Here is a 24167-nt window from a genome sequence, read left to right on the forward strand (position 1 = left end):
CGCTGGCTAATTGTCCCTGTTTTCCAGCTGTGTCTCTGTGCTGTGCCCTGAAGACGTGGCTCTGGCCTGCTCATCCAACTGCTTTGGGAGTGGCCAGGGCTGCTGTGGCCCCTCAGGTCAAGCCAGGCCCCAGAGCAGGCCAAGCCACAGGGAAACCTGAGGCTCACTTGGAGTGCTTCAGCCATGGAAAGGAAATCATTGTGAAAACAAATGTTACCCTCATTGCAAAAAATGGGTCTCCTTAGCAATGGCATGGCACAGCTGTGGTCCCAGGGTCTAGATCTGTTCGGTGAGGGGAAAGGAGCTGGTAAATGATGTCCTCGGACAAGCTTCTCAGAATGTAAGTGTCCCCATTCATCCAGGTTGCTCTCAGCCAGGAGAGAGCCCAGCTGGGTCCCTGAAAAGGTAGGATTGTGGGAGCAGTCAGAGAGGGGTAGAAGGTGGCTGATAGAACTCTAGGAGCCTGGTTGTCTTCGCATTTAGACAGCCCTGGCCCCTAGCAGATTGGTGCCCCATGACTGGCCTCTGGAGATTCGCTCTGCTCAGGGGCAGCCTCTCCAGCTTCTAAGTGCAGGCCTGTGTCCCTGGGAGGAGGCAGAAGCCACCCACATCAGGGCCCCATGCACGGCTTTCTTAGTCCTAGGCCCCAGGTGCTTGGCGTCTTTCTTAGGAGCCTTTTGGCCTGCACTGAGAAGCCCCCAGGAAGGGACAGGGATGGTCATCCCTAACCCCCGATGCCAGAAGGGCCCTTCTACCCTGTAAGTCCTGCTGCTGGGCCAGAGAAGCCTGTAGCAACTCTGGGAGAAGCAAACTTGTTTGGGAAGCTTGGGCCTGCGGTTGGCCTAGGGCTGAAACTGCAACCCCACAGAGCCAGAGCTAGAGCTGACATCTAAGGGCAGAAAAGGGTGGGGAAAAAAAGAGACCCTGGTAAATGAAGCAACAGTAAAACTGCAGGAGTGGCCACGATCAGGTTATCAAAAGGATGCCTCTGTTACTGACAGAGTAGAGGCCATTCCACATTCTTCAGAGAGGGTCCAGGCATGCAGGATCCTGGCTGGTGGCAAGGGCAGGGGCCACAAAGGGGGTGGGAAGCAGGAGGCTGTTGGAAGGACGGGCTGCCCCTCCAAGCAAATGAAACACTCCTTAAATCCAGACATCACTGACACAGCTCCCTCCCTGCTCAAAGGTCCTAATATTTGCTCTGACTAAGGGGACCATGCTCTGCCTGATATTTGTGGCTCCTGGAAACTGGGGAGCCCATTGACTAACATAACCCAGTTAGGGCAGGCCATCTCTATCGACCTTAGTATGTAGGTTGACTTTCTGAATCTTTTTTAGATCAAGAAAATTGTCCAGCCAGGCACAGGGGCTCACACCTGTAATCCCAGCACTTTAGGAGGCTGAGGCAGGAGGATCACTTGAGCCCAGGATAGCAAGACCCTATCTCTACAAAAATATTGAAAAATTAGCTGGATGTGGTGATGTGCACCTATAGCCTCAGCTTCTTGGGAGGCTGAGGTTGGAGGATGGCTTGAACCCAGGAGTTCGAGGTTACAGTGAGTTATGGTTGTGCCACTGCACTGTAGCCTGGGTGACAGAGGGAGATGCTGTCTCTAAAAAATTTTTTAATTTGAAAAAAGGAAAATAAAACTATCCAAATAATATAGTCCTTTTATACCTTGCACAGGAAACTCTTACCTTGCATTGACCTGAATTCCAGGGATAATTAAGGAGGAGTGAAAAGGAAGAGAATGTCAGCTGACAAAATTATTCAGCTTGGCCATCTATACTGATGTGGAAAAACAGCTCAATCTCTACTTAATTTGGAGTTTAGGGAGTCTTTCAGCCATTGCACTCAATCAGCCATCTACTCACACAAAGAAAGGCTCAATAATGGTTGGTTTGACCCCAACAACCCTGCCTTGCCCTGCCACAGCCCACTCAGCTAACATCTCTGGGAAGGAAATCAATGACAGTGTCCTTTCTGTAGGGCCTCCCAAGAGTCCGCCACCTGTCCAGCCCCATCAGGCCACAGTGGATCCCAACATGTCCATCCTGAACAGCAGGGAGGGGCCGCAGCTGCCCACAGCTGCCCAGGCTTAGCAGGGAGGGGCCGCAGCTGCCCACAGCTGCCCAGGCTTCATTCACAGAAGCAGATGTCTCCTTGCCCAGTGGAGTGAAGCATATTTTCTTCCCAAGCAAACTGGGTGTCTGACCCTCTCCACCTGAAGAAAGGTTTCTGAATTAATTGGGAGGTCACTGTGGGCTAACATGTTACCAATCAGGGACCAGGCTGCAGGATAACGGGATAAGAAAAGCCAGCTGTTTTACTCTTGTTGTGAAGAGACCACCAAGATTTCTGATCCAAGGCTGGGAACTACTTTTTTTTTTTTTATGCTTCTCTATCCAAAATATATTCTCACATCCAAGAGATCAAGGAAAATTAAGAGCCTCAGGAGAAAGGGTAATATTTGGGTACAGAATTCAGGTTTGGTACATTGGGTAAAAGTTAGGCAAATTAATAGTCGTTGCCCATTTTCTTCCTTTCTTCTGAAACTAGGGCCTGTGGACACTGTTTGGGCATTGTATAACACATTCTGTGTGGTGGGTGAGGACAGAGGATGATTTAAATCCACAAGAGGAAGTGACTTGGAGGTCTCAAAGATTGGTGTCCCTACTGGGAACCAGAACTTCCACCCCAAAGGAAACCTCTTGATGCTAGGAGCCCAGGCTCCCCGGGCAGCACCAGCCAACTGTTACCACGTGGCTTTGGCGTGGAGAGCTTTCAATGAACATTTGTTCCCTCACCATTGTCTCGTGCCTGGAATGACCTTTGTTTGCCACATGAAAATATGTTCCTAGGAAGTCCTACAGGGTAAGTTTTATGTGGCTAAGGGAAGGAGCTTAAATAAAGGTTCTGCTCTTCTTGAGTTACTGGTCCCATTGGCTAGCTACATTCCCTGGAGGGGAGTCAGGGGTCTTAAAGTCTGTGTAACCTTTCCACTTTACAAAGGTGAACCCAAGGCTCAGAGAGGTTAGGTGATTTTCCCCAAGTTGCACAGCTAGCTGTTCAAGTCGCTTAAAGTAAATGAGCTACAGTATGTGCATTCTTTGCAACCCATAGCGATCTGTATAGATGTTTATTATTACTACAGCTGCTGGTGCCACCCTGGCAACATTGCACCCCAAACACAAAACCAACTAGCACGATTAGAGAATCCAATTTTCCCACTCCCACCCCCTACACAAAATAGCACCAGAACAATCAGGTTCTGCTATTGCTACAATTCTGACCATGCTCCAGGTCCTATGTCTTTCACAGGCACCCCATAACTGTGGTTTATTCATTTATTGCACGAATTTTCCATAAATTCCACCCCAGATTTTTCTCCAGTTGACAAAGATGGTATCCATCTACTTTTGTCTCACAATAAATACTTTCTTAGAATAACTCCTCTTGGGCCGGGCGCCGTGGCCCACGCCTGTGAAACCCCGTCTCTACCAAAAATACAAAAATTAGCTGGGAGTGGAAGCGCGCGCCTGTAATCCCAGCTACTTGGGAGGCTGAGGCAGGAGAATCGCTTGAACCCGGGAGGCGGAGTTTGCAGTGAGCTGAGATCACGCCATTGCACTCTAGCCTGGGCGACAGGGTGAGACTCCGTTTCAAAAAAAAAAAAAAAAAAATCAGTCAGAACTGATATCCTGTGGCTAATCTCTAGAAATGTGTCATATTTAAAATGGGTAAAGATCATCTATAGAATTTATGTTGCCCTTTTCCCTTTCTTTCCTTCCAATTTTAGTGTCTGTAGACATCTTTTGGGCACACAGACCAAAATGCCTACCTTTCTGGGTTAATAAAGAGGAGGCCCCATTCCGTATCCCAGTTAAGTTACACAGGTGAGTGACAAGCCCGGGTCGGTTCCTGAGTTCTCATCCGGAGCTGCGCTCTCCCGTCTCTTTACTGGGAGCGTTCTCCTGCCGGGGCTTGGACATTTCCAAGGGAAGTGAAAATCCACAAAGCTGCCCCCACTTCGTTAAGGGCCTGTGCCTGGAGGGTCGTCGGGTTACAGAAATTGAAATCAGCTCTTTGCCTTCCAACTCTTCTTGGCCTTGCCACCGCGATTGGTTTTGTTTTCTTTGTGTTTTTAACGAATTGGTAAGTAAAATATTAGTTGTTCACCCTGAAATCTGCCCTAACCACTTCCGTACCCCCTGAAGCTAGCTGGGCGCGCCCTGGGCTGTCCCTCCCTGAGCAGCCGGGCCTAGAGTCAAGGCGCGATGATTGCCGCGCAAGCTAGGGTCCACGCGGCCGGGGCTCCTCTCCCGCCTCGGGCGCACCAGAGGCCACAAAGCGGAAAGCGCTCTGCCAGGCCAAGGCCGACAGAAACCGAGAGCATGTCGCTATTTGCCGGAGAGAACTGCCCTGCCAGGCTGCCACAGGTGACTTGCCCGCCCGAGCCACGGCCTCTGCGCAGAGCTCCTCCCGAAGGGGAGAGTCAGAGCCACCCGCGGGTTTGGTCGGGGCTCTTCCCAGCCCGGCGTCCACGCCCCGCGTCCTGCGCTCGCCCTTGCGGCTGCTTATGCTCAGGTGTTTCGGAAGAGGCGCCGCGCAGCCAGCTCTCTGTCCCTTCAGCTCCAGCTCCTTCTAAAGGGACAGACTCAGCGTCTGCCCCCATCTGCACCCCTTCCCGCAGGAATAAAATCATTTTCCGGACAAACTTAGAACTGTTGAAATGTAACTGTGTAATTGGAGACACCGGGGTCTTGTCTGGGAGATTCTGAGCTCATCTACACTCTTGCTAAACTGCGGGGAACCCAGCCTTGGTGGGATCTGTGCATCTCACATGAGCTTTTTTACATAAATAGCACAGACGCTGCATTTGGGGCCTGGTTTATCTAAGCGTGGGGTTTACCCCCAGGCTTGGGACTGGGTGCCCCGACTACAGTGGATTATTCTAAGTCTTAGGCCCAGCCTTGGTATTTGGGTCCTGGGTCAGAAAATCCTCTTTACCAAGCAGCAAGTTATTGTGTGTGTCAGGAAATCCCCCAGGTTACCCTGGCTAGAGAGAGGCAGGTGTCTGGCCCAGGCCTAGCACCCCACCATTGTTGCAGGGTCCCAAAGAATAGGAGCGAGCCATGGAACTTTCTTCATGGTGTGCACCCGGCGCTCCTACACCCAGAGAAGGTGTCTGGCCACAAGCCTAGGGACGCTGGTAGCACAGCCCGCTTTCCTAACACCTGCCCCACTACCAGCTTCTCTTTCCTTCAGCCTTACCACAGCAGGAAACACTGTGAGATGGGAACGGGAAAAGGGCTTCCTTGTCTAAAATTCCTAGTGCTCCAGGAGTGATTTATTTCTATGGAACATCAGCCCCAGAACCAAGGGTGCAGCCACGCAGCTCTTTATGGAAAGGTTTCCTTGCTGCTGTTGTTGCTGCTGCTGCTGCTGTTAACCCTGGACACGGTTGGTGACTAATAGCTCTTGTCTTCAAAAGGGCCACCTCTGGCCTTCGCCTATTACCTTGTCTTTGTTGGGGAGACCATGGGTGTTTCGTTTCTCCTCTGCCAATAGAAGCCTAAGTAGTATTTGTTGGGGCTCTTTACACCTTCCCTGTGTGTGGGGGGGCCGGGGGGGTGTCGGCGGGAGGTAGAATGTGGTGGGCTCCTCCGCAGGATGCTAATATACTTTCCCCCAGTGGACAGTCTGGCTGTTGGTAGAGGAAGCTGCCCAGCCTAATAGGGGTCTGAAACTCCAGGGCTGACAAGCAAAGATTTCTATGGGCACTTCCCTCCATTTAATCGACACTGCAATCTCGCTTCATTCTGGGGTCCAAATACCCAGCGCTGCTCAGTGAGTGTTACTATTTTAATAACTAATGGGTTTCCCGGGGCAGTCGAGCCACCCCCCCAAAGCCGACCTCCGGGAGAGATCTTCAGCATGGACGCCCCCCGCCTTTTAGGAGCGATGGATGCAACTATTCCGTCCGTCCCCACGGGGCGCCTTCCCAACCCTTCGGTTGGCTCTTCCCTTCGCAGGGCTCTTCCCGGCCCACCGCCTCCTTACTGCGGCTTCCCCGGCTCCCCGGGCCGGACCGAGGCCAGCGTTTGACTTTCCTGGCTCCCAGTCTGCTCCCCTAGTGCCCAAGAGCGAGAACACCGCTTCCGCTCACATGTAAAGGTCGGGTGCAGCAAATGAAGTGGGAAAAGAGAAAAACAGACAAACCGCTGTGGCATAAAAGATTCCTTTTCCGTCCGTTTTGCTTTGCAGTTCGGGCTTAGCAGGAGAGGGTTGGGGAGAACTGGATAAACGCTTTGGAATCCACAAAGGCCGGTGGTGTCGGGGGCCGCAAAGGGAGTGAAGAATTGAAGCAGTGAGCTGGATAAATCCGGGGCAAAGCACTACACAATATGGATATTTTGGCAACGCGTGCGCGTGTGGGTGGGCGGACAAAAGGACTCATTACTCGTATGATTGCCTCAATTCTCCACTTCCTTTGTGCACGTGTGTGGACGCTGTTCCAGGCCCGAGTCCGCCTCCCGCCCAGGACGCACAGCTCCGGGCCGTGGCCCCCGCGCGTCCGGTTGTGCGTCCCGGGTCCCTGGCCCGCGCGGCAGCTACTACAGCTTGGCGGGGTCTGCGCGGAGGAGGTCGGCCAGGCGCAGGCTGCCGATCTTCTTCACCTCGCCCAGAGCAGTGCGCAGCTCCTGCGCGGACGGGCAGAGCAGCAGGCGCGCCAGCTCGCGCGGCACCGCCGTCCGGTCGCTGAAGCGCGCGGCGAGCACGAAGGGGAAGCCGAAGCGCGCGCGGTACTGCGCGTTGAGCTCGGCCAGCCGGAGCCGCCCGTCCGCGCCCAGGCTCCTCAGGCCTGCACCGCTCTGTTCCCGCTGCGACTCGGCCGTGAGCGTGCCCCGCTGCAGCTCGCTGCCCGCCAGGTCCGGGTGGCAGCGCAGGATGCCCTCCTGGCCTGCGGAGAAGCACAGACACAGGCGGGAGCGCGTCACCGCGCCCGCCCCGCACCGCGCACTCGAGGGGGCGCGTAGGCCGAGCCCGGCCCCCCTGCCCCGCCCCGCCCCGCCCCGCCCGGCCCCAAGAAGGCTGCGGGAGGGTGAAGTAGAGTACCCAGGCGGTGATGTCCTGGCGGAACAGGGGCGCCCTTGGCGCGCCCCTCTAACAAGTCCTGGACCTTGCGCTTCTCGGTCCCCACTACATTCGGTCGGGACCAGGATCCAGGGGTGGGGCGGGAAGTGACACGTTTGTCTTTTGAGACCTTGGGTCAAGAATTGCGGAGGAGAGAGAGGGCGGCCGCTGAGGCTCGGAATTTACGACTAGGTCGGGAGGGAGCAGAGACGCGATAAGGATCCTGAGCTTTTCCTATCTTTCAAAGTCCTTTGCTCTCAGGGGGGGCTTTGATGTCTAAAGGGGCCGGACGCAAGGGCCTGAAGACTTCCTGCAAAAGCTCTGGAATGGGTTTCGTTCTGCTCCAAAGGAGAACGGACAGGGGCGGGGTGCATCCATAGGGATAACATCCATGGGGCTCGGCAAATAAATGCCCTGGATTTTGTGACCCTAAGTGTGAGTTCTGGGTTTCTGGAATCAGGCATCCAAAGAGGCTTGCAGATGATTAACTGCAAAGAAACCCACCTCTAGCCAGAGTTCCACAGCCCTTTGAATGAAAGTGGCTTTCCTCTATTTAGGAAATTGCACCCACCCATCCCCCACCAGCCCGGGACTTATTCCCCTTCTCCGACTGTAGATCCCAGAGGCCCCAGAGAACAGCGTTTACTTGAAGGAAAGCTTTGCATAATCTCCTAGGCCTAAAATTGAAAAACTCTGGCGAGTTACCTGTGATTTTCAGTCCCAGGGATTTCCCGGAGTTAGCGCTGGGCAATCATCTTGCTCAGCTCTCTAAAGTGAAAAATAGAACCCTCGGGGCGAGGCAAGATTCCAGGTATGGTGAGCAGGGCGCTATGATTTGTAAAATGCGGGTGACGCCTAACTTGCTTTAGAGTTGTGAGGATTAGAGAAAATTCATTTACTTAAAACACATCGCCTAATACCTAGTAAACAGAAACAGTCATTATTAGTTGTAGTAAACCCAGTGGAACTGGACTGAGGTGCCTCAAGAAGTACCTGTCTCTGTATCTCAGTAAAGCGGTTGTCCGCCTCTGGCGCTGGGAATAGGCGTGAGGTCTGTTGGAAAAGGCGCGCATGTAAAACACCATTCAATGAATTTTATCTCAAAGAAGCTGAAAATTAAACCCCCTGTAAGGTAGACGTCCTTTTCCTCAAACTTATTGTTTCTAATAAAAGGATGATTGATAGTGCACCATCTAACTCATGAACTAATTTCTCCCTGAAAGTCACGGAGAACTGGGGGTAACATCCCCGTGGAAGAGAGGATTCAGTGAAGGCTGAAAAAGAACTAGTGACCTGCCTAGGGTCACTCACCACACTGCGCCTGGACCCTCTACTCCAAATCACAGGCGTTTTCAGGGCACGGCTGCCCCTGCAAGGTTAAGGAAAGTTCAAAACGAAAGTCATGTCACCTATAATCCCATCCCTCTAACACCACTGTTTTTTGTTTTTTGTGTGTTTTTTCAAGACAGTTCAGTCGCCCGGGATGGAGTGCAGTGGGGCGATCTTGGCTCACTGCAACCTCTGCCTCCTGGGTTCAAGCGATCCTCCCGCCTCGGCCTCCTAAAGTGCTGGGATTACAGGTGTGAGCCACCGAGCCGGCCTAACACCACTGTGATAGAGCCCTTCTCGTAGGTGTCCTGCCCCTCGGGCACTGCAAACAGGAACGGGTCTTTCCCGCTTCCCGCGTCCAGCCCCGTCCGGGTAGTACGAAAATGTGAGAATTAAATTCCCCACCTGGGGGAGCAGCCCCAGCCCTGGGCCCGGGGTTGGTCGTGCCACGCGGCCACTTGTCAGGCCTGGGGAACCGAGCTCAGCTCCCGCCCGGATCCCCTCCGCGCTCACCCAGGCCCAGGACGGCAACCTGCCCGGGCTGCGGAGGAGGGGAAAATGCGAGTCTTGGGCGGCTGGACCTTCCGCGCCTCCTCTTCAGGTGTTCGGAGTTTCAGAGCAGCCGCTAGGTCCCCCGCCCAGTCAGGGGACTTCCCTCCCCACCCCCCCCCCCCCCCTTTGCATGCTGTCTGGAGGATCAGCCCAAGCTGCGAGGGAGGTGGTCACTGGTGGGAGGCCCGGGCGCGGGGTCTGTCGTCTTGCCGCCCCCACCAGGCTCCCCGAGCAGGCCGCGCAGCAGAGGGAGGCGGCGGCGTCCCGCCAACGTGGCGTACGCCGAGCCCCCTTCTTGCCCTTGGTGCCCTCGCATCTCGCTTCTCACTCTCTAGAGTTTGTCTCCCGCTTGGAAACGTCGCCCGGGGTTAATGTTTGCCTAGAACTGAGCACGAGTTTTCCACTCTTGCAGCGCGAGAAGAGAAAAGACGCAGATAAACTAGCAGAGCAAAGGGCAGAAGAAAAGAGACTAAAAAGGAGAAACTAGAATTTACTCTGTCTCAGTCGCTTCTCTCTCTCTCTCTCACACTCTCTCTCTCTCTCTCTGTCTCTCTGTCTCTCTCTGTCTCTTAGCTGCGCCTAACAAGAAAAAGGTGTGAGGAATCAGGTAGAGGATGGTAGCTCAGAAGAAACAGAGCCTGACCTCACCTGGCCAGATATCCCATCTTCATTGCCCCAAACCACTGGACCCTTGAGTAAGTACATCGGGAATGGTGTCTATGTGTCCACTGGCCTGCAGCAAGGACCCAGTTCCCTGCCAGCGCCAGTATGCTATCCCTAAGCTGTGCCCATAAGCCCCAGTGGGAGGCTGGATACTGGGCAAGTAGGTGCCATCTCCTTGCCTCCAGTCCTCAGTGTTCCCCACCTGGAAGCCCAGGCGCTAGGCAGGCCAGTCAGACAGGCCGTGGTTCTCAGGGAATCTAGGTACTGCCCGTTCTTCAGTCTTTCTTGAAAATCTGGACTTACCTCCTAAGCATTGGTGTGTCACGTCTAGAGATGTAGGTGTGGATGTGTGTTATTTGCCCGGACTACAGGACCTGAATCTTTACACCTAGAAGAATTCCTGGCACAGAGCAGACACTCATTGTTCTATGGGAGAGGAACAGGGCAGGCAATTGTGGCCGTGGAAGCTCAGAATCCCATAACAGTCCAACTGCCTCCTGGTCCATACCCAGTGGTATCTGGGTACGTTCTTACCCCTGGTACGATGGACAATCTTCCTATGGAAGGCCAACCCCTCCATTTGTGTTCTTGAAGCTAGCTCTCCTTTCCTGTCAAAGACTTTGCTTCTGCAATTTCAAATATCTATTTCTCCATCCCCACACTGCTTACCCTTATCAATGTGCAAACATGCCTTAGAATCACTCATCCCATAAACAATATTAACGTTCTCCCTTGATTCCCTGTTGCTCTCTTGTTTCTCCCTATTTCTCTGCTCCTCCTTACAGAAAAGACCTTAGAGTTGTCTCCTGGCCTCTCCACTTCCTGACCTCCCTTTCCAGGCTCACTCTGTCACGCTTCAAGCCACTGTACCAACTGATCTGCACTCATTAAGGACATCTTGCCTGAGCCCAAAGACCAATGCCTGACCGCTTCTTTCTCAACCTCTCCAGACCATGTCACCTGGTTGGCCCTGTCTCCTTAAAAAATGACTATAAACGGCCGGGTGCAGTGACTCATGCCTGTAATCCCAGCACTTTGGGAGGCCGAGGCGGGTGGATCACAAGGTCAGGAGTTCGAGACCAGCCTGACCAACATGGTGAAACCTCGTCTCTACTAAAAATACAAAAATTAGCTGGGCATAGTGGCACGCACCTATAATCCCAGCTACTCGAGGCAGGAGAATTATTTGAACCCAGGAGGCGGAGGTTACAGTGAGCTGAGATTGCGCCACTGCACTCCAACCTGGGTGACAGAGCAAGACTCTGTCTCAAAAAAAATGACTACCACTTACCTTCAGAGACATCCTTTGCCTACTTTCATCTTGCTCTACCAGATAGGTCACTAGCACTAGTACCACAGGACTCAGTACCCACATTCCATCCCTTTGTTGTTTACACCAATGTACTTACTAAGTGCCCTCAGCCAGTCCTAGGGTTTGAAATGCCATCCATTCTTTAGCAAGATATACTTTAGCCCTCAGTGTTTCACCAAGCTCCTCGTTTTGGTGCAACTGAGCAGTCAGCATTTTCATTTGGATGATTTTTGGGTATCTCAGACTCAGCAAGCTCCTTCCTCCATCCTGTCTTCTCAACTCTAAGTCTTCCTCAACTCGGAAAATGGCACCACCACCCACCCAGTGGCTCAGACTGAAAACTTAGGAGTGACCATTCAGCTTTGTTTCTGATCTGCCTTCTGTCATCAAATCCATTTTAAAAAATCCTGTTGACTCTAACTGTAAGCCCTATTCTGAGAATCCATTCGCATCTCTCCATCTCTACTGCTCCAACTACAGTCCAAGCAACCTCAACTCTTACTCTTACTACTGCAGTGGCCCCTCGACCTGGCCCCCTGCATAAACCCCAGTGACCCACTGCAAATGGAGAAGCAAGCTCCTTATTAGACCTAAGCAGCTTTACATGATCAGGCCCTTGCTGCCTCTTCCTCACATCCCTCCACTCCTTACTATTTTCCAACTACGTTGATCTTTCTGTGCCCCAAAAATGTCAAGTTCATCCTGGTCTCAGGTTCCTTTGCTTTTTTTGTTTTGTTTTTGAGATGGAGTCCCATCCTGTCACCCAGGCTGGAGTGCAGTGGTGCGATCTCGGCTCACTGCAACCTCCATCTTCCGGGTTCAAGTGATTCTCCTGCCTCAGCCTCCCGAGTAGCTAGGATTACTGATGCGTGCCACCATGCCCAGCTAATGTTCTACTTTTAGTAGAGACCGGGTTTCACCGTGTTGGCCAGGCTGGTCTAGAACTCCTGACCTCAAGTGATCCATCTGCCTCATCCTCCCAAAGTGCTGGGATTACAGGCATGAGCCACCGCGCCCAGCCAGGTTCCTTTTCTATGAGTGGCCTCATCCTAGATTTCAGCTACTTATTTCTCATCCTTCGGTCTTAAACTTAAATTAACCTCCTAAGAAAGACCACCTTTATTACATATTTTCTGCCATATTTCATATATTTTTTCTGAGAATTTCTAGAACCTGAAATAATGGTATTTTTAATGTTAATCCTGTCTCTCTTCACTAGAATGTAAGCTCATTTAAGGCAAGGACTTGTCTTGGTCACTACCCCGTTCCCAGTGCCCACGACAATCCCTGGGGCACAGTGGGCACTCAGTGAATATTTTTTGACCAACACAGCACTTTTGGTAAGGAGTGTTTCATTTTGTTTTGTTTTGTTTTGTTTTCTGAATAAACAAACACATTTTAATAGCTTGATCTAAAACCCTCATAGCCTGTATTATAAGGAACTTATTAGTATCCAACTCCATTCATTCAACAAAAATGTTGTTTAATAAGCATAAAGTAATAAATTGTGGTATTACTATAATTCTGAAAGACACAGAGATGCACTTTTTTTTTTTTTGAGACAGGGTTCTCGCTCTGTCATCCAGGCTGGTGTGCAGTGGTGCAATCATGGCTCACTGCAGCCTCAACCTTCTGGCCTCAAGCGATCCTCCCACCTCAGACTCCCAAAGTGCTGGGATTACAGGTGTGATTCACCATAGCCAGTGGAAATGCACAGTTAATTAACTCTTATGAAAGTTGTATTATTGCTCTTTAATTTTATAACACAAATCTGTCCTGAATTTCTTCAGTTAGTGCATGTGAGTTTCAACTTTCTTCCCTTTACTAATTGTCCGTTCTCTTTCCTAGAAAACCTTTGCCTCATCTTTAATCTGTGGGAACTGATTGGCTGGAGAAGGTACTTTGCCCACTAGCACTAGAGCTCAATATTAATCCTGGACTGCCACCTACTGGCCAATAATCATCATAGCAGAACCTAAATGGACTCACCCTTAGTCTAGAAACCCAGTTTTGTTTTCTGTTAATGGTGGAGGTTTTTCTTCAGTCACGAAAACAAATACATGACTAGGTAGACCACTGTAACTTGAACGTCTCTCTAAGGTACCTTCTTTTTAGATTCAAATAATCTATTTCACCCAGTTTGCTTCTTACTATCCAAAGGGTAAAGCTAGGCTGTAATAAATCCCATTTTAAGGCTGGGCGCGGTGGCTCACACCAGTAATCCCAGCACTTTGGGAGGCTGAGGTCAGGAGATCGAGACCATCCTGGCTAACACGGTGAAACCCCGTCTCTAGTTAAAAAATACAAAAATTAGCCGGGCATGGTGATGTGTGCCTGTAATCCCAGCTACTCCGGAGGCTGAGGCAGGAGAATCGCCTGAACCCGGGAGGCGGAGGTTGCAGTGAGCTGAGATTGTGCCACTGCACTCCAGCCTGGATGACAGAGCAAGACTCCATCTCAAAAAAACAAACAAACAAAAGCAATTTTATTGGATTTTTTGACAAATAAAAATTATGCATGTTTATGGTGTGCAAGTTGATGCTTTCCATATATGTATACATTATGAAATGATGAAGTCAAACTTTTTAATATATCTATCACCTCACATATTTATCATGTTTTGGTAGTAAGAACATTTAAAATCTACTCTCTTGAAGGTGGGGCAAGGTGGCTCATGTCTGTAACCCCAGCACTTTGGGAGGCCAAGGTGGGCGGATCACTTGAGGTCAGGAATTTGAGACAAGCATGGCCAACATGATGAAACCCCATCTCTACTAAAAATAGAAAAATTAGCTCGGCATGGCGGCAGGTGCCTGTAATCCCAGCTACGAGGGAGGCTGAGGCAGGAGAATCGCTTGAACCCGGGAGGGTGAGGATGCAGTGAGCCAAGATGGTGCCACTGCACTCTAGCTTGGGTGACAGAGTGAGCCTCTACCTCAATTAAAATAAAAAATAAAAAAGCCTACTTTCTTGGCAATTTCCAAATATACAATAGATTATTATTGACTATAGTCACCATGCTGCGAAATAGATCATTTTATTTGATTATTCAAACAATAAAACATGGGGTCTAGGACATCAAGCATTTATCTTAATCAAATACATTAGTGGATAAATGAATGAAAACCCTAAAAACTGTTTCTAGACTTTGTTTCTCATTGTCTGGAAAAAGCCTTCAAAACCTGTTGGGTTGACTCTCAGGGTTATTAGAATTCCAGTCCTGCCACTTTCTAGTAGTGTGTCCTTGCTCAAGTTACTTAATCTCTGTGTGCCTCAGTTTTCCCATCGGTAAGAATGGGAGCAATAATAATACTGTTCCTCATTTTATAGGGATATTAGAGGATTGAGTGAGTTAGCAAGTGCAAAGTTTTTGGAAAAGTGCCTGAAACACACCAGTAGTAAAAGTTCAATACATTTTAGCTATTTGTTGTTGTTATTGTCGCCATTGATAACATCACTTGTCTACTGTTACTGAGATGTTAAGATGAGAAGCTGCCGCCAGACAGCATTGAGGCTCCCAGCTGCTCCCAGACAAGTGCAGAACCGAGAAGCAGCCTCCACTACAGGGAGCTCCTCCCCAGAACCGTGTCTACTGCAGACACCAACAACCGTCCAGGGGGCCCAAACTCCCTCCAGCCATTTTGTCCACTAACCTACCACTGAGTCACCCAGTTAAAATGTGTGGAGGACGGGGTAATGCCAGAATTCCCACTTTTCAGTATCACCTTAGAAACGATTTCATGCATTCATTCAGCAAACTTTGATTAAGTCCCAACATCCTGTTCACTCTGTGATCTGGGATTCTGACACTAGCCAGGAGACAGAGGTTTCATCAAGTCACGGGGGCATCAAAACAAGCCTCGGGAGCGGGGGTTGCCCACGTCCAGTACTGCCCACACTCCACCGTGCTCAGGGCCCTGACTGGACTGACCCGGAACTAGAACCTCTGGCCAGCTGGGTTGTGGGGAGTGTTGGTGAGCAATAAGATGAAAATGGAGAAATTGTTATGTTTTTATCAAAGTTCCAGACACAGAGTAAGAAAGCCCCCAAAATGTGTGTTAAGTAACTGGCCAAACCCAAGAACAATAGATTTAAATTATTCACGCAATCCTAGCTTTCTCTCTCAACACTCTCCCTCCTCAGCCTCACCACTCCTTTGGGTATTAAGACAATCAAAGGATTTGCCTCTCTTTTTTTTTTTCCTGAAAAGAAATTACTTTCCAGTGAGGCTGTCATTTTGCCTCCTCTATTCTATTTTCCTGTCAGACGTTGAGAGGGTGGGCTCTGGGGCCTCCTGCTCCTTCCGGCCTGCCCTGCAGGAGTTCAGCTGAGAGGCTGTGGTCCCTTCACTCATCAGGCTGGGACTGGGCTGTCCCTGTGAGTCAAGGGTCAGAAGGCTCCAGTGATGACCCCCAAGCCCAGTGGAGGAGCTGAAGTCCTCAGCTATGGAGAGGCTCCCAGAAGTGGGTGAGTGTCCACATGGCCCCAACATTCCTGTCCGTTTGATTTTATGACATCCTCTGCTCTTCCTAGATAAGCCTCAAATGAATTAAAAGGAGCTCCTTATTTTGGAGACGTCTGTATGACGGTCAGAAGCCATCTGGCTGTCAAAGGCCATCCTGATAGGCAGCATCGTCTGTTGGCTCCTTTTTGGAGAAGAGAGCAGGGGCTCTCCTTCCCCATCCAGATGTCCACAGAGGCCTCTCTGCCCCTCGCCACCCCTTCAGTACATTTCAGGCTTCTCCACAGAGCATCCAGGACAGCCCCTGAGGCAGCCTGGTCTCTGTGAAGCTGTGTGTGTCATTCGGAGTCACCCCCTCTTCTCCTCACCCCACACCAAGAAGTGCCTCATTTTCTCTCTCTCTCCACAGAAGAAATCAGTAACTTCTTTCCCTTCCTCCAGAGGGATGCCTTCAGATTCTCCTCCTTCCCCTCCATCCCTCAGGGAGTTGCTGATCTGAATGAATTCACTCTCCTCAGCCATCCAGTCCAAACTGGCCCTTTCTGGTACAAAAGTCAGCCTATTGCCCTTTCCCCTGGGCTCTGGAGATAGTCTGGTATCCAGCTGTCCTCTCTGTCACATACAGGACATTCCCAAGCCAGATGGGGTGGCTAAGACAGGGTGGGCCCTCAGCCTGGCCTTTAGCCTCCGAATCACTCTAATGTCTTTTGCTAGGTTCCTCCTTGTGACCTCAGAGCTCTAATATTTAACAGCCACTTTCCTTAGCCACCGCATTCTTCCAGTCCATCTCTGACGTAAACCACACAAGTGCTTGACTCTCACGGACTAGACCTGAGGAAACTTACTGAACCTTCCAAAGGAAAGAACTCAATAAACACATCAAGTATAAGGAATTAGACTAAAATAGATAGATAGATATAGATGATAGATAGATGATAGATAGATAGATAGATAGATAGATAGATAGATAGATAATAGATAGATAGATAGATAGATAGATAGATAGATGGATAGATAGATAGATTTTTAAAAACAACTTTTTCTGTTGTTTTTTGTTTTGTTTTTTGAGATACAGTCTTGCTCTGCCACCAGGCTGGAGTGCAGTGGTGAAATTTTGGCTCACTGCAATCTCTGCTTCCCAGGCTCAAGCGATTCTCCTGCCTCAGCCTCCCGAATAGCTGGAACTGCAGGCACGCGCCACCACGCCTGGCTAATTTTTTGTATTTTAGTAGAGATGGGGTTTCACCATGTTGGCCAGGATGGTCTCGATCTCCTGACCTCGTGATCCACCCACCTCGGCCTCCCAAAGTGCTGGGATTACAGGCGTGAGCCACCAACACGCCTGGCCTAAAAACAATTTTTGTAGCAACAGATCTCATCATGTTGCCTAGACTGGTCTCAAATTCCTGGGCTCAAGTGATCCTCCCATCTCAGCCTCCCAAAGTGCTGGGATTACAGGTGTGAGCCACCATTCCTGGCCAGTATCTAAAAATATTTTGACAAGCATATTTGAAATCCCTTTGCAGAGAATGTCTGATACTGAAGCCTTACCTGACTGTGGAAGGGCATCAATAAAGGCAAAAAAGTGCTTCTCTAAATCTTCCAAATCAGAGAATGGCCGCTGGGACCAAACAGCAGCTGCAATCAGAGGACATCTCTCAGTGACATTCCCAAACACATCCACGAATTCTCCAAAGTCCATGGAGTTGACCTTCTCAGTGTCCATTCCTTGTATTCCACTGGAGACAACGGTATGTCCAGCTCCCCTCTCGGCGAGTGAGTGACGCCATCTCGGCTCACTCGGTTATATCTGCTGAACACAAGAGCTTGCTTTTTACGCAACACCACCTTCACGTGTTTTAAATGCCTTTGGGAGAAGCAGATCCAGAATACTTGTGTAATGAACAAGCACAGGCTTAAGGTTCTAATCCAGGGAGCAGAGATCTCTGCATGGTCAATGTTTCCAACCAAACCATTCCCATAATCAAAGGCAGAAGGGGCCATATTTCACTCTAAGCATTAGAGCCAGATCTGTTTTTCGTGTTGTTAGGCTTTTTTTTTTTTTTTTTGGTGTCTAGCTCTGTCACCCAGGCTGGAGCACAGTGGTGCAATCTCAGCTCACTACAACCTCCACCCCCTGGGTTCCAGCGATTTGCCTGTCTCAGCCTCCTGAGTAGCTGGGATTACAGGCATTTGCCACCACACCCAGCTAAGTTTATTTTTTTGGTTTTGTTTGTTTGTTTGTTTGTTTATTTTAGTAGAAACGGGGTTTCACCATGTTGGCCAGGCTGGTCTCGAACTCCTGACCTCAAGTAATCCACCTGCCTCGGCCTCCCAAAGTGCTGGAATTACAGGTAATTATTATATTGTTATTATTTGAGATAGGTTCTGCCTAGGTTGTCCAAGCTGGAGTGCAGTGGCTATTCATAGGCACAATCCCACTACTGATCAGCAGTGGAGTTTTGACCTGTTCCCTTTCCAACCTGGGCCAGTTCACCGCTCCCTAGGCAATCTGGTGGCTCCGGTCTTCCTGGAGGACATCATATTGATGCTGAACTTGGTGCAGTCACCTGATCGGCAGAGCGCACTACAGCCCAGAACTCCTGGACTCCAGTGATCCACCTGCCTTAGCCTCCCGAGTAGCTGGGACTACAGCCGCGTCTGGCTGTTATTAACACTTTAATGTCATCATTACCGCAGGACATTTTCCCTGATAATTTAGCCAGGTCACGGGTCAACCCACTTGGAACTTGATTTCCTATCTATTGTTATTGCTGCTGTTAAGGATGGGTACTATGTTTTACTCAGTCTGTGTATGCCAGATGCTTAACACAACAGGTACTTAATAAATGCTCATTAAGCAAGACAAAATGTCTAAGGAATAATTCTGCCCCATTCTCAATAGTCTCTCAAACCCCATTAGGAGTTATTTTCTTCTTGAAAATACCTGTGTCTATGTTGCTTCTTGTATGTATTTACTTGTATGTCGGTTCTCAGCCGGGACATATTCCAGAAGCCTGGAGACCAGTGTGTCTTGTTGCCTCTGTGTCCTGGCTGACAAGAGCTGTGCCTACGGTAGGCATGAAAGAAGCACTATGGGATGAATTGGTTGGCCAGTTAGCTAACCACATAGATTAGATTTCACGTACTAATGTCTTCCAGGTATACACAGAACAAAATAATGTGCCAGGTAAAGTCAAAGAAAAGAAGGGGTCAGAATTGACAAATAAACACATTACTGCTATCTCCCTTTAGAACTACAAATGCAAACGTTTCCCAAAGCCATACCAGTTACACATTTGCTTTCATTTGAATACAAATTCAATGAACCAGGTAAGGTGGCATGTGCCTGTAGCCCCAGCTACTCAGGAGTCTGAGGCAGGAGAATTGCTTGAGCCCAGAAGGTCCAGGCCAGCCTGGGCAGCATAATGAGACCTTATCTCAAAAAACAAAAATTCAATGAGAGAACAACCATATTAGGATTCATAAACCAGTCTCATGTGCTTCTATGGTCTGTGAAAGGCAAACAACAACCGTACCCATGTGATCTACCAGCAGCCATTACTTTCATCCTAAGTCTACAGACTCTTCCCCAGCTGGCACCTCTCCTTGACTACCTGGCCCATCGGGTCAGGACTAACCAACCGAGCCCTCATCTCTTAAAAAGTAGCTGCTAAAACTTGCTTTTCAAAGGGGATAAATCTGGTGCCAGAAGTTCCAGCATGACTGGCCTTCTATTGAAATATAAGGAAGGAAGGGTTAACACTTCTACAGTGTATACCTCTGTGTGCATATATGTATAGGTATAGGTATAGGTATAGGTATAGGTATAGGTATATGGAATCACGCACTGTGTATGCCGTTTCTGGCCATGCAGCCCAGCATAGTGAGCTTGGAGTCGGGAGCCACCACCTGGGTTCTGATCCCAGCTCCACCACCTATTGTGTGACATGTGACAAGTTCTCGAACTTTTCTATATATCAGTTTCCTCATCTGTAAAATGAGGATAATAATAGTATTTACGGCCAAGCACAGTGGCTCACGCCTATAATCCCAGCACTTTGGGAGGCCAAGGCGGGTGCATCACCTGAAGTCAGGAGTTCGAGAACATCCTGGCCAACATGGTGAAACCCTGTCTCTACTAAAAATACAAAAATTAGCTGGGAGTGGTGGTGCATGCCTGTAATCCCAGCTACTCAGGAGGCTGAGGCAGGAGAATCACTTGAACCCAAAAGGCGGAGGTTGCAGTGAGCTGAGATTGCACCACTGCACTCCAGCCTGGACAATAGAACAAGATTCCGTCTCAAAAAAAAAAAGAAAGAAAAAAGAAAAAGAAAAAGTACTATTTGCCTCAGGGAGTTTTGCAAAGATTAAACAAATTAATATACCAAAGTGCTCAGACGGTTCCTGTCTCAGAGCGCTTCATATGTGTTGGCTAACACATCTTCTGTGTGCAGTCTCTCCGCTGGACTGCCACAGGATTTTCTTTTTTTCCCTTCTGCCAGCAGAGTCACATCCTCTTTTCCTTGTCTAGGCATGCTTTGCCACAGACATAGTCCAACAGCCCAGTATCTGTTTGTTTTCTTTTTCCCTCTGCTGCCACCTCCAGCCTCAGTTAATTTGCGGGCTGGCCTGTGGGACCAGGGAAGGTACAGTCTGTGTCGGGGCCCGTACCACTGCTCTGCCCAGGCCTCCAGCCACATAGGTGTCCCTCGTCCCAGGGATCGTGGTGAGTGGGAGGGGAAGGCAGAGCAGTGCTGAGGATGAAGAGACCCTAGGCCGCTACTCTTTGACTTCTGAAAGCTCACCCCCTGTACATGAACCACCCTCCCACTTCCTCCACACACTGAGGGTCTCTGGGGCTGTGAGAGCTCCTGCCTGCACCTTGGGGCTGGGGGGCTCAGTTCATCTGCAGCAGGAGAGAGACATCTGAATTTGTGAGATGAAACGCCTTTGGCTCAGGGACACGCTGGCACAAGCAGTGGGAATGGCTACACCCCTGATGCTACTCCACCAGACTGGACACCTAACCTCCTCTTACTTTGTTATATCTATCACAAAACAATGGAATTCCAAATGATTCACTAACATAGAAACTTTTAAGACACAAAAGGTTACAAAATTACATAGTCATGGATTTAGAAGCAACATTGACAAAAACCAAATAAATACATTATTAATGTGGAATTTGACAGTCCATGTCACAAATGTACTCTGGGCTTAACTTTTCCTGTTTGATTCTCATCAGCCAAATCGACCAAAGAAATGTAAGGTGGTCAGGAAGTAAAGCAATTTTCATCCAAGCAAAAAGCTAATTTATTAAATTGTACATTATAATTTAGTGTACAATTGTATGCTATGTAAATTATATATCAATAAAGCTGTTTTTTAAGCTAAATTATATACTGATGTGGCCTCATAATTTTTGTTTAACCACACAATATATGAGTCTTATGTTCTGGTTGCTGAATATATTTCACCTTATTATAATTTTGTTAAGAGACTCTTTTAGCAGCACATAGAGAAAGTTCTTAAATAGGTAAAATCAAATTTTTATTTCATTTTTTAGTTGAAACATTTCAGGCTGGACATGGTGGTTACATGTGTAATATCAGCATTTTTATAGGCTGAGGTGAGAGGATGGCTTGGGCCCAGGAATTCAAGCTTACGGTGAGTTACGATCGTACCACTGCACTCCAGCATGGGTAAGTGGGTAACAGAACAAGAACAAGACCCTGCTTCAAAAAAAAAAAAAAAATGCTGGGCACCGTGGCTCATGCCTGTAATCCCAGCACTTTGGGAGACCAAGAAGGGTAGATCATCTGAGGTCAGCAATTTGAGACCAGCCTGGCCAACATAGCGAAACCCCATCTCTGCTAAAAATACAAAAATTAGCCAGGCGTGGTGGTAGGCACCTGTCATCTCAGCTACTTGGGAGGCTGAGGCACGAGAATCACTTAAACCCGGGAGGTGGAGGTTGCAGTGAGCCGAGATCGCGCCACTGCACTCCAGCCTGGACAACAGAGTGAAACTCCATCTAAAAAAAAAAAAAAAAACAACCAAACACAAAAACACCACATATACACAAACAAACAACATGTGGCCAGGTGTGGTGGTTCATGCTTGTAATCCCAGCACTTTGAAGTGGGAGGATTGCTTGAGCCCAGGAGTTTGAGACCAGCCTGGGCAACATGGAGAGACTCCATCTCTATTAAAAAATAATAATAATTTAAAAATTAGCCAGATGTGGTGGCTGAGGCGGGAAGATTGCCTGAGCCCAGGAGGTCAGCGCTGCAGTGCATCATGATCGCACCACCCGACACCAGGCAACAGATTGAAACCCCCATCCCATCTCAAAAAAACAAAACAGAACATTTCATACATCTGTATCTGTTCTCCTCAACTATAGCCATTCACTTTTCATGACTGGAGCTTATGCAGAAATAGTTTTTGGATAAGATACAAGAAAGACAAATCACTTCCAGGTATATACATCTTCAGTTTGAGGCAAATTAGAAATTGGAACTCATTTGTTCTGCTATTACCAGACCCCTTCACTGGCCGGGTGACTGAGCCAAGCAAGATGAAGTACAGGTGGGATGGGCCCCAAAGGGATGCCACATCGTGTGACCACAAGGAGCTGGGCAGGCATGGGTTCCAGGTCATGTCCGGCAGGTACTGGCTCCATGTACAAGTGATTTAACCGCCTTAAGCCTTGGTTTCACCATCTGTTAAACTGCTACAGAGCAAGTTCCTACCTCATGATTTGTTAAATGGGACAATCTGTATGAGGCCTTTAGCACAGAGTGTGTTACCAATAAAAGAATTCATCAAAGCAAACCTGGAGGACATTATGCCAGGTGAAATAAGCCAGTCACAAAAAGACAAACACTGCATGATTCCACTTACAAGAGGTGCCTAGAGTAGTCAGATTCAGAGAGATGGTGGCGGTGGTGAGGGGCTGGAGGGAGGGGGAAGTGGGGAGGGGTTTAATGCGCACATGGTTTTAGTTTTCCAAGATGAAAAAGTTCTGGAGCGGGATAGTGATGATGGTTGCACAACAACGTGAATGTCCTTAATACCACCAAACTGTGCACTGAAAAGTGGTTAAGATGGTGAATTTTATGTTATGTTTATTTTGCCACAAAAAAATTCACCAAAGCCTTTTTGTCTCTCATTAAGATAATTTGGAATTTAATACATGTTGGACCCCCTAGGAGCTAAAAAAAAGATGTGTATTTTTTAGGTGGTAACTCCTCCCACTTTTTATTTCTGTTGCTGATGGTGACTGTAGCATCGACAGAATCAAATGTAAACAATGATAGTTTTTTTTTTTTTGGAGTTGGAGTCTTGCTCTTGTCACCCAGGCTGGAGTGCAATGGTGTGATCTTGGCTCACTGCAACCTCCGCCTCCCAGGTTCAAGCGATTCTTGTGCCTTAGCCTCCCAAGTAGCTAGGATTACAGGCATGCACCACCACACCTGGCTAAATTGTGTATTTTTAGTAGAGACAGGGTTTCGCCATGTTGACCAGACCAAACTTCTGACCTCAAGTGATCCGCCCGCCTCCACTTCCCAATGTGCTGGGGTTACAGGAGTGAGCCACCGCACCCAGTCGATCATTTCTTTTTGACAAAAAAATATAAAGGGAGTGGCAGAGGAGTTCAGCTAAGTCTGTTACTGTGGAAGTCTTTCATAAGAAGCTGAAGAGAATGAAAGAAGAGAAAATGAAGGGCCAGGCACAAGTGGCTCATGCCTGTAATCCCAGCACCTTGGGAAGCCGAGGTGGGTGGATCATTTGAGGTCAGGAGTTCAAGACCAGCCTGGCCAACATGGCGAAACCCCGCCTTTACTAAAAATACAAAAATTAGCTGTGCATGGTGGCACGTGCCTGTAATCCCAGCTACTCAGGAGGCTGAGGCAGGAGAATCGCTTGAACCTAGGAGGCGGAGGTTGTGGTGAGCTGAGATGGTGCCACTACACTTCAGCCTGGGAGACAGAGCAAGACTCTGTCTCAAAAAAAAAAGGGGGAGGGTGCTAAGGGCTTGAATAGACATCTCTCAAAAGAAAACATACAGATGACCAACAGATGTATGAAAAAATGTTCAACATCACTAATTATAAGAGAAATGCAGTTCAAGCCAGCAACAATGTATTAAAAAAAAAGAGAGAGAGAGAGGGAGAAATGCAGGCTAGGCATGGTGGCTCACACCTGTAATCCCAGCACTTTGGGAGGCCAACGCAGGCAAATTGCTTGAGTCCAGGAGTTCAAGACCAGCCTGGGGAACATGTGAAACCCCATCTCTAATAAAAATACACACACACAAAATTAGCCAGGCATGGTGACACATGCCTGTAGTTCCAGGTACTTGGGAGGCTGAGGTGGGAGAATCACCTGAGCCCAGGAGGTTGAGGCTGCAGTAAGCTGAGATCTCACCACTGTGCTCCAGCGTGGGCAACAGAGTGAGACCCTGTCTCAAAAAATAAAAATTAAAAAAAAGAGAGATGATGACCGGGCGTGGTGGCTCATGCCTGTAATCCCAGCACTTTGGGAGGCCGAGGTAGGGGGATCCCTGAGGTCAGGAGTTTGAGACCAGCCTGGCTAACATGGTGAAACCCTGTTTCTACTAAAAACACAAAAAATTAGCTAGGCGTGGTGGTGCTCGCCTGTAATCCCAGCTACTCGGGGGGCTGAGGCAGGAGAATCGGTTG

At 49.0% G+C, this 24167-nt stretch overlaps 1 protein-coding gene across 1 annotated transcript; it reads right to left on the bottom strand.

Moving 5' to 3' along the window:
- Positions 1 to 6226: 6226 nt before the first annotated feature.
- Positions 6227 to 17232, bottom strand: URAD (ureidoimidazoline (2-oxo-4-hydroxy-4-carboxy-5-) decarboxylase). Its single transcript, XM_004054307.3, has 2 exons — positions 17008 to 17232; positions 6227 to 6965 (listed from the first exon to the last, which is right to left on the bottom strand). Exons 1-2 carry the CDS (start codon positions 17180 to 17182, stop codon positions 6619 to 6621), a joined length of 522 nt encoding a protein of 173 aa, XP_004054355.3. The 5' UTR covers positions 17183 to 17232; the 3' UTR covers positions 6227 to 6618.
- Between the last annotated feature and the right edge of the window lie 6935 nt (positions 17233 to 24167).

This window comes from Gorilla gorilla, chromosome 14 (assembly GCF_029281585.2).
Source record: "Gorilla gorilla gorilla isolate KB3781 chromosome 14, NHGRI_mGorGor1-v2.1_pri, whole genome shotgun sequence".
Classification (NCBI taxonomy): domain Eukaryota; kingdom Metazoa; phylum Chordata; class Mammalia; order Primates; family Hominidae; genus Gorilla; species Gorilla gorilla.